The sequence below is a fragment of the Pyrus communis genome, chromosome 8, assembly GCF_963583255.1.
Source record: "Pyrus communis chromosome 8, drPyrComm1.1, whole genome shotgun sequence".
Classification (NCBI taxonomy): Eukaryota; Viridiplantae; Streptophyta; class Magnoliopsida; order Rosales; family Rosaceae; genus Pyrus; species Pyrus communis.
This window is the reverse complement of record NC_084810.1, coordinates 6,735,003-6,751,967: the sequence shown is the minus strand read 5'-3', so window position 1 is coordinate 6,751,967 and position 16,965 is coordinate 6,735,003. Positions and strand designations below refer to the sequence as shown.

Sequence of the window (16,965 nt, the reverse complement as noted above, 5' to 3'; positions counted from 1 at the left end):
AAAGATTGCGTTATGCTAAACGCTTACATAACCTCATGATATTCACAATAAACTCGCATTTACTTACGTACCACTGCCTAAAAATTGTTTGAAAATTTTGGGTAAGGAAAATCGAACTCCCAGCCGTTGTTTCTAACTTTTTGTATCCCCAATCCAAATCAAGATTAAAGCAGGCTTGACGTGGTGTTTTATTGCCTAATGTTCACACTGAAGAACAGACATGCCGATGTGTGGCTAGCTGCTCTTTGGAGTGAAATTCAATTACTAACAATTCACAACTTCAGTTGCTTTTGTGCCAACTTTTTTCCTCAATTAATGGAGGAAAAAAAAAAACATGTTGCTGACCTGGGTATGATTACATTGGCTAGAGCATATGTACTCGGTACTCCCCTTACGCGTTTGGATTCGAAATTTCTTCCTTAATTTAAGATTAAAGTCGTATGTCGACCTTTAAAAAATAATATTAATCTTTTATCAAATGTTTTTTTATTTTAGATTATTAGATATATCTCAAACTTTGACGGGCTTCTCTTGGCCAACAAACAAAACTAACTTTTCATACTGTGATGAGAAAAGGGATGGGTTTCCCTTGGTCGATCAGAAACTTGCCATGCCTGCCTGTATTTTTCTTCATAATTCCTTGAATAGGTCCACCAGAAATAAAAACTAAAAAAATGGAAATTGGCTTTTGCTTCAAGAATTATATACCTTTTCATGCCCATAATGTTGAATCTCAACTTCCTTGTCCCGAAAGTTACACATTTTTACTCTTGATATTAATCATTTGGGTTCAACTAATCATCCATAACAAGTGGCTTAACACATGTATGATATGTGTGACCCTGTGGTCTAAACAAATTTAATAGTTACTCACTGTTGAATCTGATTTAACGGTGGATGCTAACACTGCATCAATAACCATTTTTGTTTGATTTTATTGAAAGTAATTCTTTAGATTACATCCAATTGTAAGTGAACTAGAAACTTCTTGGCCACGACATCCAAATGAACGTGACTGATGATGATCTGTGTGGTACACTTAAGTAGGAGGGGTCACAAGTTGTTCGTCCATGTCTGTGCTATCTTACATTGACATAACAAAAGCTTTCTTGGTAACAAAGACATCTGATATGTATGAAAAGCTTTTGTCCACCACAATCATATCGCTTACACAAACAGCCAAGTATTGGATAAGCTGCTCTCTGAACTTTTTCAAGTGAGCATACTTTCTCTAATTAACCTCATGATATTGCATCCATAACCGTTGCCAAAGTTATTTTTAAGGAGATTAATTAGTATTTTAAATGATTAATCATATGGAATTACAATGCACTAACCAAGAAGCATTACGAGATTTCTGTGCTGAAGTTTGGAATCAGAAGAAGTTCATACTTGAGCTCATTCAACCCTTGTCCAAAACTCGTTGAAAGCTCCTTCACAGCGATTTCCTCTCCATCTGTGGCATTATCATAGCTAGCCCGAAGAATGCAAAGTGGCTTTCAGTTCGGGCCTCATTGCTTTGATTTTTTAGAGATTGGATCTATGACTTGAATCCGAAGTACAAACTTTATAATAGGAACAAGGTGGCAGCAGCTTTTTAAACTTGTTTTTTTTATTGGGAAGGCAAATATTAAAAGTGTGATTGAGGGATTGAGGGTGAGTATCACTACTAATACTTGGACCTCGATCCAAAATACAATTTACATGGTTGTCACTAGCTATTTTTTGGACAATGATTGGACATTGCATAAGAGGATCCTAAACTTTGTCCAAATTACGTTTCACAAGGATGATGCATTGGGAGGTGTCTAGAGGTATGCTTGAAGGATTGGGACATAGACAAGGTATTTAGCATTACTGTTGACAATGCTAGTGCAAATGACACTGCTATTGCATACATAAAGAGAAGGCTAAAGTCAAATGGTACTCTTTTACTTGACGGGGCTCACTTGCACATGAGGTATGCTTGTCACATCCTCATGCTAAAGTCAAATTGGACTTGAACAAACAATTTTAAATTCATTTGAAAGTTTGGTTTGTAACTTAATTTTTTTAACTTTGGGTTTGTAACTTAATTAATTTTTTGCATTTTTTTTTAATTAAGTAGTTTGCTAGTATAGTCTATAGAGACAGTAATTGCTAATGATACATTGATACTAATGATGACCATGATTTGGTAGTAGTTTGTTAGTAAAAAATTATAAGTTGTGTAAAGAATTGTGGTGATAAAATAAAATTGGTATGAATTGCGCTAGCCAAACTGGTATGAATTGAACTTGAATTAGTTACACTTCCAAAAATAGCAAAAAATTGGGCTGACAAAATTTCAGCCCAAAATCAAGATCAAATAAAAAAGCCCAACAAATTGGGCTTGAAGGCCCAGTCCCGATCCAAATCCAAAAACCAAATTTTTTTTTTTTTTTTTTTGGTATTTTACCGAATTTCAGAAAAACCGAAATTTCTGTTCGGTTTTCAAAATCCCATACCGAAACTTTTTAGTTTGGTTTTCAGTTCAGTATCCTAAAACAAACTAGCCCTAGCTCTACTCATGGACTGAGGCAACTCGAACTCGGATGTCTTTGCTTGGGTGTAAAGAGACTTGTATGACAATTATGTCCTTTGCCTAATGAAATTTGCATCATTGGGGAGTCGGCTGTTTGCCAATGTTCAATGGGCTTCTAGCTTTAAAACCCCACAATCCGTTTTGTTTTTGGTTTTGCTTTCGGCTTTTGAGAATACTTGCATATCATGGGTTGGTTATTGATTTGTTCTCACTTCTCATGACGATTCAAATGTTTCATCACATAAAGCTCATGATTGCATATCATGGGTTCCCAATAATCATAAAAGCTTAACACATACGATAAGATTGCTTCCACTTTGTCAAGGTGTTTTCTTTTTCCAATATCAATCAACCTTCATTTATTTATTTGAGAAAATCTTTGACTTAGTCTTTGAATTTTTTTACTCTAGTTCATAATTGATCATTGAACTAAAAAATTGTTAAACAAGCTCGCTGAATTTAACAAAACATGCACTATTTGGTGGCAAAGTCTAATTCCAATACACATTCTGTTTGGAAGTGCTTTTAAAATAACTAAAAGCATTTTTAACTCAAAAGTTAGAAGTATTTTTGAGTTCAAAAAAGCACTTGTGTTTTTTTTTTTAAGAAGCACATCCAAGTGTTTTTTCTTGAAAACACTTGCATTTCAATGTGCTTATATTATAAACGTTTTTACTGAAGGTAATTACTTGAGTTACAAGATCTTTACGAACAACGACAACCTAATTTGTAATTTGAATATAACACGGCAGAGGTAAAACTAAACACTAAACCACAATACAAAAATAAATGCTCTTAACAAAGAAAAATGATTAGTGAGCAAACTAACCATCAATAACACTTGAAAAAAAGAGATTGAAATTAAAAAAAGGAAATCTAATGAAAAGGACTTGAAAACTTTAAGTTTTAATGATAAGGATAAAATAAAGGGTAAAGTGAATAGCATCAAAATTAATTTTTTAGTATAAAAATATGATTTTTCGTTAAAATGAATAGTACCGTAGGTTTTTCGTTAAAATTCTGATTAAAAAAATCACTAGAGTGGGTCAAATAAGCAAAGGAGAATCTCCAAAAGAAGCCCCCATAAATTGTTCAAGATCATCAAATGGGCTCAATACACACGACATGGTCCAATATAAATAAACACAATGACCTTCAAATCAAATAAAAAACTTACCAAAAAACTTCACGCACTTCCAAACACACAAAAAACAAATAGTGAAGTGAGACAGACAGACCAGAAAAACCCCAAACCACCACCACCAAGACCAGAAAATCAACACAATGGAGAACGGTCACGATTGGAAAATCGTGGAGAAATTCTCAGGGTTAACGGTTTCCACCGCCGACCCAATTGCTTCTTCTACTCCCACCGCCACCGCAGACAATCAAGACAGCAGCTTGCTTCAGGTTATGTACGCCATGGAAGCTGCGGAGGCCACAATCAAGCAGCAGGTGGAAGACAACATTCGGTTGCGGGCTCAGCTCGAACACAAGATTCTCGAGCTGCACAGGTACAAGCTCCACGAATCCATGGCCGCCCAGTTGCCGCCTTCCGCCCGCGAATTTCAGGACCAAGCTCATCAGGTAGCTGCCGCAGGCGTCGACAGTCGAATCGAGAGGATTGCGAATCACGGTTCGTCACAGCAGAGTCGTGGGGAATCGGAAACAAGAGAGACCCAGTTGGGCGGTAGCGAAATCAATGAAGGAATGAAGGTGGTTCGGGTTTCGGGTACGCCGTCGGCGTGTGATAACGCAAGCAACAGGATATCGAGATTGTCATCGCCGTCTACGATGAGGTCGCTTTCACCAGGCAGGTTGAGCACGGAGGGGGATTACGGAAATGGGTTGATGCCATTGACCGAGTCGAACAACCCTAATAGCAGCATGTTGAAGAAGGATCTGGTTGTTAGGGTTCATGACCACGATCAAGAAATTATGCAATTGCGGAAGCATTTGGCGGATTATTCGATCAAAGAGGCGCAAATTCGGAACGAAAAGTATGTGCTGGAGAAGCGCATTGCTTACATGCGCTTGGCATTTGATCAGCAGCAGCAGGACCTTGTGGATGCTGCATCAAAGTCTCTGTCTTACAGGCAAGACATAATTGAGGAGAACATTCGGCTCGCTTACGCCGTGCAGGATGCGCAGCAGGAGAGATCGACGTTTGTTTCGTCTTTGCTGCCGATTCTGTCTGAGTACTCGTTGCAGCCACCTGTCCCCGATGCGCAATCGATTGTTGGGAGTGTGAAGGTTTTGTTTAGGTATATGAAGGAGAAGTTGCTTCTTAATGAGTCCAAATTGACAGAGTTGCAGTATCAGTTAACGCGTTGGCGATCAGATACAAATCAGCAGCCGAGTAAAGTGAATGTTTCTGCACCGCAGTTATCACCACCGCCACCACCTCAGTCCGTTGCTGGAGCAGCATTGCTGAATGTAAGCAGAAATGGGCTTGAAATAGTTGCTCAGAATCAGCAAGCATATTCTTACATTGGTGGAAGCAAGGCGCTTGCTACCTCCGATGCGCAGACAACTGCGGAATGGAATCCTCATCAGCAGAGTGGTTTTGGTGGCGGTGTCGCCAACAATGTGGAACACAATGACCTGGTCATGGGGAATACGCATCACCCTGTTCCAAACCGGACTTTTGGAGCCCAATATGTGCCTCCAACTCATGCTGTTACTCAAGGTGATACTCAAGTAAGTCGGTATAATGAAGAAACGAGTAATAGACAGGTGACATTTCGTGATCCTGTCAGGAACACACACAGAGAGATGGATGATCAAGATGCAGAGGGAAACCACAATGAGAGAGACTCGTCCAATTGGAGTGCAGGAACGTCTCCTTACGCATCACCGCTCAATGAATCCAGCTCGCCATATCCCCATTACTTACCGCCAGTTATTGAAGAGGGCTCTTCTTCATACTCAGAAGCTGCAGATGATGATCCATTACCAGCTATCGAGGGCCTCCAAATCTCGGGTGAAGCTTTTCCAGGACACGAGCTTCAAGCATCTGGATACTCCACCAACGGAACAACCAGTTGCAACTTTGAGTGGGTAAGACATCACCAAGACGGATCAGTTAACTACATTGACGGAGCAAAGCAACCGAACTACCTTGTAACTGCTGATGATGTCGATGCATACCTTGCGATCGAAGTCCAGCCTCTGGACAACAGGAAGCGAAAGGGGGCGCCCGTAAAGGTGTTTGCCAACGAGAACAAGAAGATCACTTGTGACCCCGAAATGCAATCACAGATAGAGAAGATTCTTCAAAAGGGCCAAGCCTCGTTCAAAATATTTCAGTTCACCGAGTACCACGGCATATGGGAACCTGCAACACTGGCCATAAAGCGGGGAGCTTACAGCATAAAGTGTAGTGGAGGGCCGAGTGGAAGCGGAGCTGTAGTTGCAGAGAAGTTTTCTTCAAACACAATTGCCAGAATCCCGTATGGAAGTCCAACAGAATTCATAATACTCAGCGGCTCCGAAAACGGAGGTGAGTATCTGTTGAAAACGGACAGTGAGAGCTGTTCTAGAGATACAGCAGTGCTCACATTGAGATTGTTTGTTCATAGGGCAGATAAGAGGACTACAAAGAAAGGGAAAATAGGGACTTACTTTTTCAACAAGTATTTGCAGTAGGTGTTCCTTTAGGCTCAGAATTCAGCAGGGGTCTCTTGTTATTTGCTTTTAGGGTAGTTTGGGTGTCCATTACATAATTTTTGGGGTGTTGGACTTTGGGTGTGCAGTTGAAATTTGAATTTTTCTCACTACCCTTTTGAGCAACTTTTTGTGTGATATATATGGCCCAAAGAATTAAAAGAGAACTAAAAAGATAAATTATTTACAAGTTTCCGAAGCTGCATTCAGAAACTATTTCAATCTTACAATGTTATGAACAATACGTTGAATAAATTACACGGCACAAGATGTGCGATTAGTTGAATCTTATCGAGCCTCCGGGACTGTTATGGTTGAGTCGTATGTTGCAGATGATCCGGTCTTACTCGAAGATGAATATGCTTCAGGTAATTTTTTTCCACCAAAGAAGCCTGGTTGTTTGGGTTCCGGCAAGCGGGACTCGTTGCCCAACATCAGAATCACGGACGACATGGTTGGTCTGTCCTCAGGAAGCTGCTGCACGCATAAAAGACTAACATGTATGCAACGCACGACTTCCGACAGAGTGAGTGAGTCCCTTAAGGATTCGTCGATCAACTCTAGATATCTCCCGGTTTTCCACAGCCTCCATGCCTAAGGCACACGATTAGTTTGTCAGTGACGAGATCAAACACCCGTAAATGAGGAAGTCGATGGCGCATACTTACATATCCAATGAGGTTGAGGTTGTCATCCGGATCATAAAACCCTCTACTTCTCTTCCCGCTGACTAGCTCCATCAACAAAATTCCAAAGCTAAACACGTCTGATTTTACAGAGAATTGACCATCAATTGCGTATTCTGGTGCCATGTAACCACTAAAGTATTGGCAAGAAACAAAACATATCGATTAAGAAACTATTAGATGATACGCAGAGAAGTAATGCAATAGGAAAGAAAACAAAGAACTAAGAATCAGTAGATAGTATGCATACTTACTAGGTTCCGACCACTTTTCTTGTCACGCCTTCAGTCTGGTCTCCTCCGAACATTCTAGCTAAGCCGAAGTCCGAGATTTTTGGGTTCATCTCCTTATCAAGTAAAACATTACTTGCTTTAAGATCTCTATGAATAATCCTCAATCTGGAATCTTGGTGCAGATAGAGAAGACCCCTGCCGATCCCACAGATAATGTGAAAGCGTTGCGGCCATTCCAACGGTTCACTTTGAGTTTCATCTGGTAAGTTTTAATTCATGTTACTCAAATTTTGACTCTTATAAGAACAAATTCAAGAGTTTTAGAACGAAAAGAATAACTGCAACAAAGTAGTTCAACACTACATAGTAAGTTTTAAGGATTCGAACCGAAAATGTAGAGGTCCAAGCTTTTGTTAGGCAAGTATTCATAAATCAACAATCTCTCTTCTCCTTCAACGCAACAACCGAGAAGCCTTACAAGATTCCGGTGCTGAAGTTTAGCGATCAGTGATACCTCATTTTTGAACTCATTCGATCCTTGCCCCGATACTTCTGAGAGCCTCTTCACAGCAATTTCTTGCCCATCTTCTAGTCTACCCTGAAAATTTGTATTAGAATAAGGATTGCGAAGTTTTGAAAGGAAAAGGTAGTGTTTCATTGATGTTTACAGTTATTTTGCTCACAGAAAGGAACTTTACCTTGTACACGGATCCAAACCCACCTTCTCCAAGCTTCCTGTTGAATGCAAAGTTATCAGTGGCCGTGACTAGTGTGGAGAGACTAAATAGCGGTAGCTCCAGGCTGTCTTCTTGTCCTTCGTTGTTGTTCCTCATTCTATCTAATATAAAGAGAGAAAAGATAAAGAACGTCAACTTGTGAATGAGAAGAAAATATCAACACAACCTATACAACGTAAATCTTCTGTTTTTGAATCATGTAGGCCGTAGTCATGCATTCATAAGGTCACTCTTCCACTCATTACTCAGATAACTAAACCTATACAACAAACTACTACAAATTTAAGGAGCAGCACTTGATGCCTCAGTATCTGACTTGAAATGCCTCGAAGCCTCAAAACATTTCCGGGTAAGTTCTTCTTTTTAATGATTGCGTGGAATGTAATTCATGGCGTACGTACTAGTTTCACCATGCCAGCTTCAAAATCCAGTGACTTGACATGGTATCAATTACGGAAATACAATCTAAAGCATTGAAACTTGAGGTAAATGATTGAGAATACATCAAAGGTATTCTGGCTTACGATATTGGGATGCAGAGTGAATGTGAGAAATCTAACCTTATAGTACCAAATTGAAAAACCGAAAAGGCGATATGACCATAGTATTACAAATTTGAAGGTGGTGATAGAAGAACTACTTGCCTTTGAACTTTCTTCTCTTTCTGTGAATGAAATAAACAGCCAAGAGTGTCCCGGCAACAACGAAAGCAACTGACACAAGTATCACTGCTAACTTTGTCTTCGGCGAATTTGATTCTTCATAGTTCATTCCAACAGGGAAAACCAACCATTGTTAAATCACAGCTAGAATGACAATCATTGGAAGAACACAAAACCGCGGAAACAATCAAAAGTTCACGAAAAACAATGGATTCATAGGCAATACACAACAATCGACTAAAGATTGAGGCCCTTAATCCACCTAAGTTTATTATTCATGAGAAAAGGAAAATCTGTTGCACGCATACTTGATTCCGAAGCAGTTCGAATGTACAGATCCTCCCCGCCATCCAAAAGCTCTTTGCTGTTGAGAAGGTCACCAAACCAGGTGGTGCAGCCACTTCCTCCTCCTGCGGCATTGGAGCTAACTGCGTAAGCCACACAAGAACAATTGCTCAAGCAATTGTCCTCACATTCTGCAAGACCCGAACTTTGGTTGGTCCGGGAATTTGTGTTATCTGGCAATTTCACCCCACTATATTTCACAAACCCATGTTTCTTTTGGCAGCTCAAGGGTTGAGCCCGCGCGCAACCTTCTTGGAAGTCTCCATAGCTCCATTTATCTGGTGCTCTCGGCTCGTATCCTTGGAAGCAACTGCAAACTGGTGATTTAGTGATATAACATAGTCCATTGGAGCCGCAACGTCGGTTATCGTCGCAGTAATCTCTCGAAGTTGATGTCAATAGACTCCTATCAGGCTGATAGTCAAAACTTTGCCACATGTAGTTTCTTGGGTTTCCATCTTTTGCTTCTCTCAGGACAAGATTGCCGGAATCCAAGAGCTGCAAGACCGGATTCCGGGGATGTTTGGACAAAGATATTGACCAGGCAACAGTGTTGTCCTGTCTTAGAAGGACAACACTGCCCGAGCTGTTTATCATCAAAAAACCAGACGAACCATTGATGGGGTTGTGCTGGTTTGCAACCCAAATAACATTTGGGACTGATGGGACCGAACTGTTGTGCCAAATTCCCAAGAAGCGCTTCTGGGAAAAGCCAAAACCTAGGGGACTGAAAAAACCCAATTGAAAGCTGCCGTCTTTGGAAATCAAGGTGCTGCCATCTATGAGGGGTTGGGATTTTTGAGTAATGGCATCAGCGGCAAGTGAGGGTTTGAAGAAGGAGAGGGACAAATGAATTCCAACAAAAATGAATGATAAAACATTATGATTTTCCATTGCTTTCAAGTTGCAGAAGCTCTCTGAGTTAGGTAGATACATACGGAGAGGTGGATTGTCTGTGCTTCTATTTTCATATTCTTCCATGTCCATGTCTGATTACGGTTATGTTACGTCAATATTTTATATTAATTTTTTATAAAAATAATAAAATAATAAATAATAAAAATATAAAATATTAACGTAACTTAATGATGACCACATAAATAGAAAAAAAATAAAAAAAGTATAAAAATAGGAAAGCACACAATCCACCGATGCATCAGTATTCACATTCACAAATTACAATAAAATAAAATATTATATGCTGCAATTGACCGTTACCCGCACGATTTCTGATTTCACCTGGGCCACAGCGATGAAATATTCACTTAATGGCTGGCTTAATAGCAGTGGGATTCTTTTCCTTCTTTTTTTCTCCCAGGGGAACTAGAGGGTGTGGGGTCTCAGACCGCTGAGAACTTAATGGGAAAAGGATCATTGCTTGGCTTAATAAATGGAAACTAGAGGGTGTGGGGTCAGACTACTGGGAAAAGGACCATCGCTTGGCTTAATAAATGGAAACTAGAGGGTGGGGGGGTCAGACTACTAGGAAAATGATCATCGTCGAATCTTTTTCTTGAGATCTTAAGAATTTCGTGATTATGATAGTTTATCGTATATTTTGCGATCAGAAATTATTTTAAAATTTAACATTTAAAATTAAATATAAATAATACTTAACAAAAACTGATCGCATAATGTACGATGAACGATCGCGATCACAAAATTTCTAAGATCCCCCAAAAAAAAGATCTGACGATGATCCTTTTCTAACTTAATGAGCTCGAATTATATCCCCATAATATCAGAGTGCGTTTGTCTTAAGCTGTGCTATTTCTGATAATACAAATATTGCTTTGGAGGTCTCTAATTTCCCACACAAGTGAAGAATAGGAAAGAAAGAATTTCTTGTGTTGAAACTCGATATGAGTAAAGCGTACAATCGAATCAAATGGGACTAATTGGAAAGTATAATGTTGCAACTAGGATTTAGTAGGCGGTGGGTTCACCCTGTGATGATGTGTGTGACTTCTGCGTCCCACTCATTCATGATAAACGGGGCACCAAGAGGTTATCTTTTTCCACACGATTTTTGACCCACCCACATGAAATTTTTTTAATTGTGACAGGAACATAAATGGTACGCACGTGTTTTAATAAAAGTAATGATAAATTTTAGTTTTTTAAGTTATAAACTTTTTAGCACACATAATCACACTATTTATATAATGATACGTCGTGTATCACCTCATATACCGATCACATCAAAAAATCTCTCTATCCACACGATTTTTAACTTCATGTGGGCCCACAGCGGTGAAATATTCACTTAAGTTTTTTAAGTTATAAACTTTTTAGCACACATAATCACACTATTTATATAATGATACGTCGTGTATCAACTCATATACCGATCACATTAAAAAATCTCTCTATCCACACGATTTTTAACTTCATGTGGGCCCACAGCGATGAAATATTCACTTAATGCCTGGCCTAAGAAATCGAAACTAGAGGGTGTAGAGTCAGAGTATTTGACATTCTGAACAAATTATGGCTAGAAAAGCTGGCGTATCCAACATTTCAAATCAAAATAGAATTTATAGATTGAAAAAAAAGAGGAGAGAGAGGAAGACGAGAAGAATGTTCGCGATGACTGAAACGTGTAGTATTTAACATGTTGAAATATCATACGTCGTTCGTAATTCTCATAAAATAAGAGCTTAAAAATTCTAAACTCACTCCATTTAATGTTGATGCATTTTTGATAAAACCTCACATTTAATAAATTGTGCAGATAGTAATTACTGAGTTAAAAACAATATTGTTGTTATTAGAAGTAGGCTTCATAATTTGACATAACATAATATACTTTATAATTTTTAATTTGAAAGTTTGTTTTTCCGGTTGGACTTATATAACATGCGATAAACACTCCATCGAATTAATGATAAATCAAATGATCTTTAACGAGCCTTCTTAAATAAGAAACAATATTTGTCGAGTAAATCATCTTATTGGAACAAATGAGCCGTGCTGAGTAAGACCACGTCGTATATTATCAACTATTTTTATAGTGAAATCTTAATTTTTTTTTTGCACATAACATACACGTGCTACATGTGACAATCTTGGCTTGTCCCCAGGAAAGGCGAACAAAGAATCATATGTATGCATATCACAGTACTCGTTCGGTAGAGTGCAGGAATTCCCGACCCATCATGAATGGGTTCTAGTAGTCTTCCTTCGTTCCTTCACGAGTTATTTAGGTTACTGAAATTAACGGTTCTTGCATGCTCATTATATACATGAACAGATTTGCTTATTCGTTGCAGAGATTATCGTTATAACCCGGCCCAGATACCAAGTAGAGTGAAAATGGCACTGGTTATTTTAATATTGATCAGTACATTGTTGCAGGTAGAAAATGGCATTTATCCCCTCCAAACAAGAAGTTTTCAAAAAGGACTAGTTTAACTAGGATACTGGAGGATTTAGGGTTTCTATATAATGTATGATAAACAACACTGAATAGATTTATATGATCAACGAGCCTCGAGCTCTGTAATGGTTAATCCATTACATGACGGATTGATCACTCCGTCAAGTAAACCCTTTTCCGGAACAAATCCTGGTTCTTTAGGCTGAGGCAAGGCACTTTCGCTGCATAGCATCTGAACAACGGATGACATGGTTGGCCGGTCCTCAGGTTGCTGTTGCACACACAGGAGACTGACGTGAATGCATCGCAGCACCTCTGATAGAGTGCATGAGTTCCCAAGCCCTTTATCAATCAGTTCTAGTGGCCTTCCTTCTTTCCACAATCTCCATGCCTAAAACAGATGTGAATCATTTTTATCAGTAACCAATTGTTTTACATGCAGAATGAAACGAAATTGTGCTTTAACACTGTTGTAACTTACATTTCCGATGAGATTAAGCCGGTGGTTCAGATGATAGAACCCTTTACTTTTCTTTCCGCTAATTATCTCCAGCAGTAAAATACCGAAGCTAAAGACATCAGATTTTACAGAGAACTGCCCTTCGGTAGCATATTCAGGTGCCATGTAACCACTACAGACGAGATCATTAAAACAAACTGAGCATGTTAAATGCTAGAAAAAAAAAAGGACAAATAATGTATATTATGTGAAGAATGTGTCAAAAATACTTACTATGTTCCAACCACTCTGTTTGTATTTCCCTCAATTTGATCCCCACCAAAAGTTTTAGCAAGACCAAAATCTGAGATTTTCGGGTTCATATCTCTATCGAGTAAAACATTACTTGGTTTGAGGTCTCTGTGTATAATTCTCAGTCTGGAGTCCTGATGAAGATAGAGAAGCCCCCTAGCAATCCCGCAGATAATTTGGAAGCGCTGAGGCCAATCTAACAATTTGCTCCGTATTGCATCTGGAAAATTGTAAATTTCAAGACATAAACTATCAGAACCTCAAGGGATGAAACATAAAATAAAGTCCAACAAGAAACAGAATTTTAAGGGAACATACCGAAAAGGAAGTAGTCCAAGCTTTTGTTGGGCATGTACTCATAAATCAGCAATTTCTCCTCTCCCTGAATGCAACAACCAAGAAGCTTTACAAGATTTCGGTGTTGAAGTTTGGCAATTAGTATTACTTCATTTTTGAACTCCTTCATTCCTTGTCCAGAACTTCTCGAAAGCCTCTTGACTGCGATTTCCTGTCCATCTACTAGTCTACCCTGAAGATAGTCACATTTTCCGAAAAATTGTTACGTCCTTGAGGAACAAAGTGCTTCCTTAAATTACTTTTCCTGTGCTAGCAGACCGAAACTTACCTTGTATACAGGTCCAAAACCACCTTCTCCAAGCTTATTGTTTATCGAAAAGTAATTAGTGGCACTCTCTATTGTTGGCAAGTCGAACAATGGCAGCTCCAGGTCATCTTCCTTGCGTTCTTCAATCTCCTCATCTTATATAATCATCAAAAAGTAACAACAATAAGTGATAATAATCTAGTGATTCTATATATAATATAAAAAAAAATTCTTTCAGAAATTTGTATCACTACCTTTGACATCTTTCTTGCCTCTGAATCGTAGAATGTAACAATAGCCAACTAAGAGCATCCCAACAATTACAGCAAATGCGGATGCAGCTATCACTCCTATCTTCCATTTCTCGTCTTTCCCTCCTTTGTAGATTAATCGAGACATTAGAATATACATAGTTGAACACCAGACAAAATTATACATTTAAGCAGAAGGGGACGTTAAGTTCCTACTGATCAAATTGGACTAGTAAAGAAAAAAACACAATAGACGAATTGTACTTGAGTTTATACCTAGTTCTGAAGCAGATATCCTGATGTACATATCCTGATCACCACCGGGAATTTGCTTAATATCAACAAGATCACCAAACCAGATTGCGCAACCGCTGCCTCCTCCTCTCACATCCAAGTGGGTATAAGCCGCACAGGAACAGTTCGATAAGCATTTCGCCCTGCATTCATCGAGGTTCACACTTTTATTTATCCAACTGTGCGTAGTATCCGGCAATTTCAACCCGTAATACTTAGCAAACCCATCGTTCTTGCAGCTCAACGGTTTTCTCCTCACGCAACCTTGTGAAAAATCGCTCAATTTCCACTCCTCTAGCGACGCAGGAACGAACCTCTCCAAACATTGACAAATTGGCGATGACCCAAGAACACAATTGCCATTGCCGCCACATAGGCCATAACTGTCACAAGGGTCTCTCGGAAACGATCCGTAGAGTGTCCAATTCTGGTCTACCTGTGACCAATCCACTGCTGGCGAAATGATATGGTTTGGTTCATCAACATCCGTCCAAGCAACGACTCGTTCACCATCTGAAATATCATGTAAACCTCATCCTCATTGGAAACAAAAGTGAAGTTCAAAGCCGGAAGCGCCTTGGGGGGTCTTCCACTGAACAAAACACCGTTCCATGGACCGCTTCTCAAGAACTCTTTAGACCCTTTCCACATAACAGGCTCAGGATAGTTGTGCAGCACCATCTCCCATATAAAGTCCCCTGGAGAAGGGTCGTCCGGACTCTTCCATGCTGTTACACGCCGGTTAAGTCCGGTTTTCAAGTCCCACCCGAGCTTCATTCCCGGCAGTAAAGTATCAGAAGGGTAGTCAAAGCTTTGCCACAAGTAGATCCCTGAGTTAGCATCTCTCTCGTCTCTCAGGACAAGATTGCCATTGTCCAAAAGCTGCAGGACAGGACTCTGGCTGTTGGCTTGTTTTGACGAATTCGCAGACCAAATAACTGTCTGGTTGTTCTCGAGAAGGACAAGATGCCCTGTGGCGTTGATCGTCAAACTCCCGGTGGAACCATTGATTGGAGACTGCCTATTTGCAACCCAAACAACGGTTTGGACTGGGATATTTTTGTACCAGATTCCCAAGTAACGAGACTTGGAAATGCCTGGACTGAAAAAACCAAGCTCGAAAATTCCGCCGGGAGATGAAACCAACGACTTGCCATCGCTGAGGGACTGAGATACAGTGATGGTATCAGCAGCTGATGAAGTTTGGCTCAGAGAGAAGAGCAAACACATGCTGAAAACCATGAAACAGAGGAGCTCCATTGAATAATAGATTACTGCTTAAAAGTTCAAGTATTGATGGTATTTGATGGAGGATTAGGAGGGCAAATACTTTGAATTAAAGGCAGTTCACTTGGCCGTATCAGACATTGAATTAGGATCACAGCTTTTGTTTTTTCCTCTTTTCTTACGATGAAGATTTGGTATTGAAAATGCGGATGTATATATCATTTGATTGCGGATTAGTAAACGCGTTCTTAATTGAGAGTTTTTCTATAATGAGTTTAATTGCATTTTTTTGAAAATGCAGCTTAATATTATTAAATTATTATTAAATGTTGATTAACGTACTTATTTTTTATCATGATATATTTAATAAATTTGTAAACTTAATCTTAAAAATTAATTTACCTAACATTACTTTTATATAATTATTTATATGTAATGGGTAAACTTGACTAGTGCATTTAACTGCAGTGTAAAAAGAATATTTTAGTGGGAAGTTGGAAACTTTGATGAGGCTTTCAAATTGGAATGAGAAACGTGGACTAAAACACAGCTTTGAGGAAGAAAGCAGTCTTAATTTACATCCTCACAAGTCGAAAACAGTTTTGGGCCAAAACTTGAAGTCAATAAAGCATGTATTAAAAACATTGTAATTATATTAGCTAGTTACCGTCATGATTAATTTTTAAGCATTAAAATTAAAAAAAAAGTGTCTAGATCTTCTTAGACGTCTGCCTAGCTGCTAGACCCTAGAACCCAACTCATCGCCCAACTAGAGCATATCGTCTTTCAGAACCTTCTTTTTTTTTTTTTTTATTCTTTTTTTTTTTTTCCTTCTCTATATGCATAGAAATTCATTAAAACACGAAACTTCTAGTATAACCGTTTTCTAATACAATCAAAATTAAAAGCAGGACGAGCAACATTAGTAGAAAATTTTCATTGTGACGAGAAGATAAGCGGTACACCACATGTTTTTATATAAGTGGTGGGAAATTATATTTTTTAAGTTATTAACATTTTAGCACACATATTCCACCATTGATATAGTAACACGTGATGTACTATCCTGTGTTCCAGTTACACTAAAAAATCTCTCCAACATTAGGTAACAGAAATCCCAAAAATAAAGATTCGAGAAGAAGAGACCAAAGTAAGCTAAAACATTTGCAACAAAACTTGTAGATAGCGTCAAATCTCTCAGCCAACAAGCTTCTAGAAATTTAGAAATTACACCAGTAAATGGCGTGCATATTTGATCAAAGTCCATCTAATGACAAATTTAATAACATCAATTTATTTTACCTTGAGTGAGCAAGTTCACTGGGTGAATATAATCTTAATGTTTCTTTGAAACTCGAAACATTGTAAGCCAATTTGTCAAAACATAATTCAATATCTGACAAGGTCGCAAATACGCCATGCCAGATAAAATAGCAGCTCGCGGCCAATCAAAATGCTATTTCTTATTTTTCTTCCTCCTCTAAACTTCATTCGAATATCACAAATTAATTGTATTTATCTACATATATAAAAGATTTTTTTTATATTCAAATTGTATCACATATTA

At 38.7% G+C, this 16,965-nt stretch overlaps 2 protein-coding genes and 1 pseudogene across 2 annotated transcripts; 1 reads left to right on the top strand and 2 right to left on the bottom strand.

Moving 5' to 3' along the window:
• Positions 1–3,736: 3,736 nt before the first annotated feature.
• LOC137742549 (uncharacterized) lies at positions 3,737–6,342 on the top strand. Its single transcript, XM_068482451.1, has one exon. The coding sequence runs from the start codon at positions 3,848–3,850 to the stop codon at positions 6,209–6,211; it is 2,364 nt and encodes a 787-aa protein (XP_068338552.1). The 5' UTR covers positions 3,737–3,847; the 3' UTR covers positions 6,212–6,342.
• A 100-nt stretch (positions 6,343–6,442) lies between these two features.
• Positions 6,443–9,849, bottom strand: LOC137742550 (G-type lectin S-receptor-like serine/threonine-protein kinase SD1-1). Its single transcript, XM_068482452.1, has 7 exons — positions 8,856–9,849; positions 8,530–8,643; positions 7,847–7,986; positions 7,536–7,746; positions 7,170–7,407; positions 6,898–7,048; positions 6,443–6,823 (listed from the first exon to the last, which is right to left on the bottom strand). The coding sequence occupies exons 1-7, from the start codon at positions 9,826–9,828 to the stop codon at positions 6,518–6,520; spliced, it is 2,133 nt and encodes a 710-aa protein (XP_068338553.1). The 5' UTR covers positions 9,829–9,849; the 3' UTR covers positions 6,443–6,517.
• Positions 9,850–12,108: 2,259 nt separating this feature from the next.
• On the bottom strand, positions 12,109–15,589 carry LOC137742548 (G-type lectin S-receptor-like serine/threonine-protein kinase At4g27290; annotated as a pseudogene).
• Between the last annotated feature and the right edge of the window lie 1,376 nt (positions 15,590–16,965).

What these genes read in the sequence shown, in the direction of transcription:
- LOC137742550 (XM_068482452.1), bottom strand. Translation starts at nt 9,828, where the DNA reads ATGTATCTACCTAACTCAGAGAGCTTCTGCAACTTGAAAGCAATGGAA. An exon ending in GGTTTGGATCCGTGTACAAG is followed by an intron (nt 7,747 to 7,846) that starts GTAAAGTTCCTT and finishes ACAAATTTTCAG; the next exon opens with GGTAGACTAGAAGATGGGCA. An exon ending in CTTGGACCTCTACATTTTCG is followed by an intron (nt 7,408 to 7,535) that starts GTTCGAATCCTT and finishes AAAACTTACCAG; the next exon opens with ATGAAACTCAAAGTGAACCG.
- LOC137742549 (XM_068482451.1), top strand. Translation starts at nt 3,848, where the DNA reads ATGGAGAACGGTCACGATTGGAAAATCGTGGAGAAATTCTCAGGGTTA.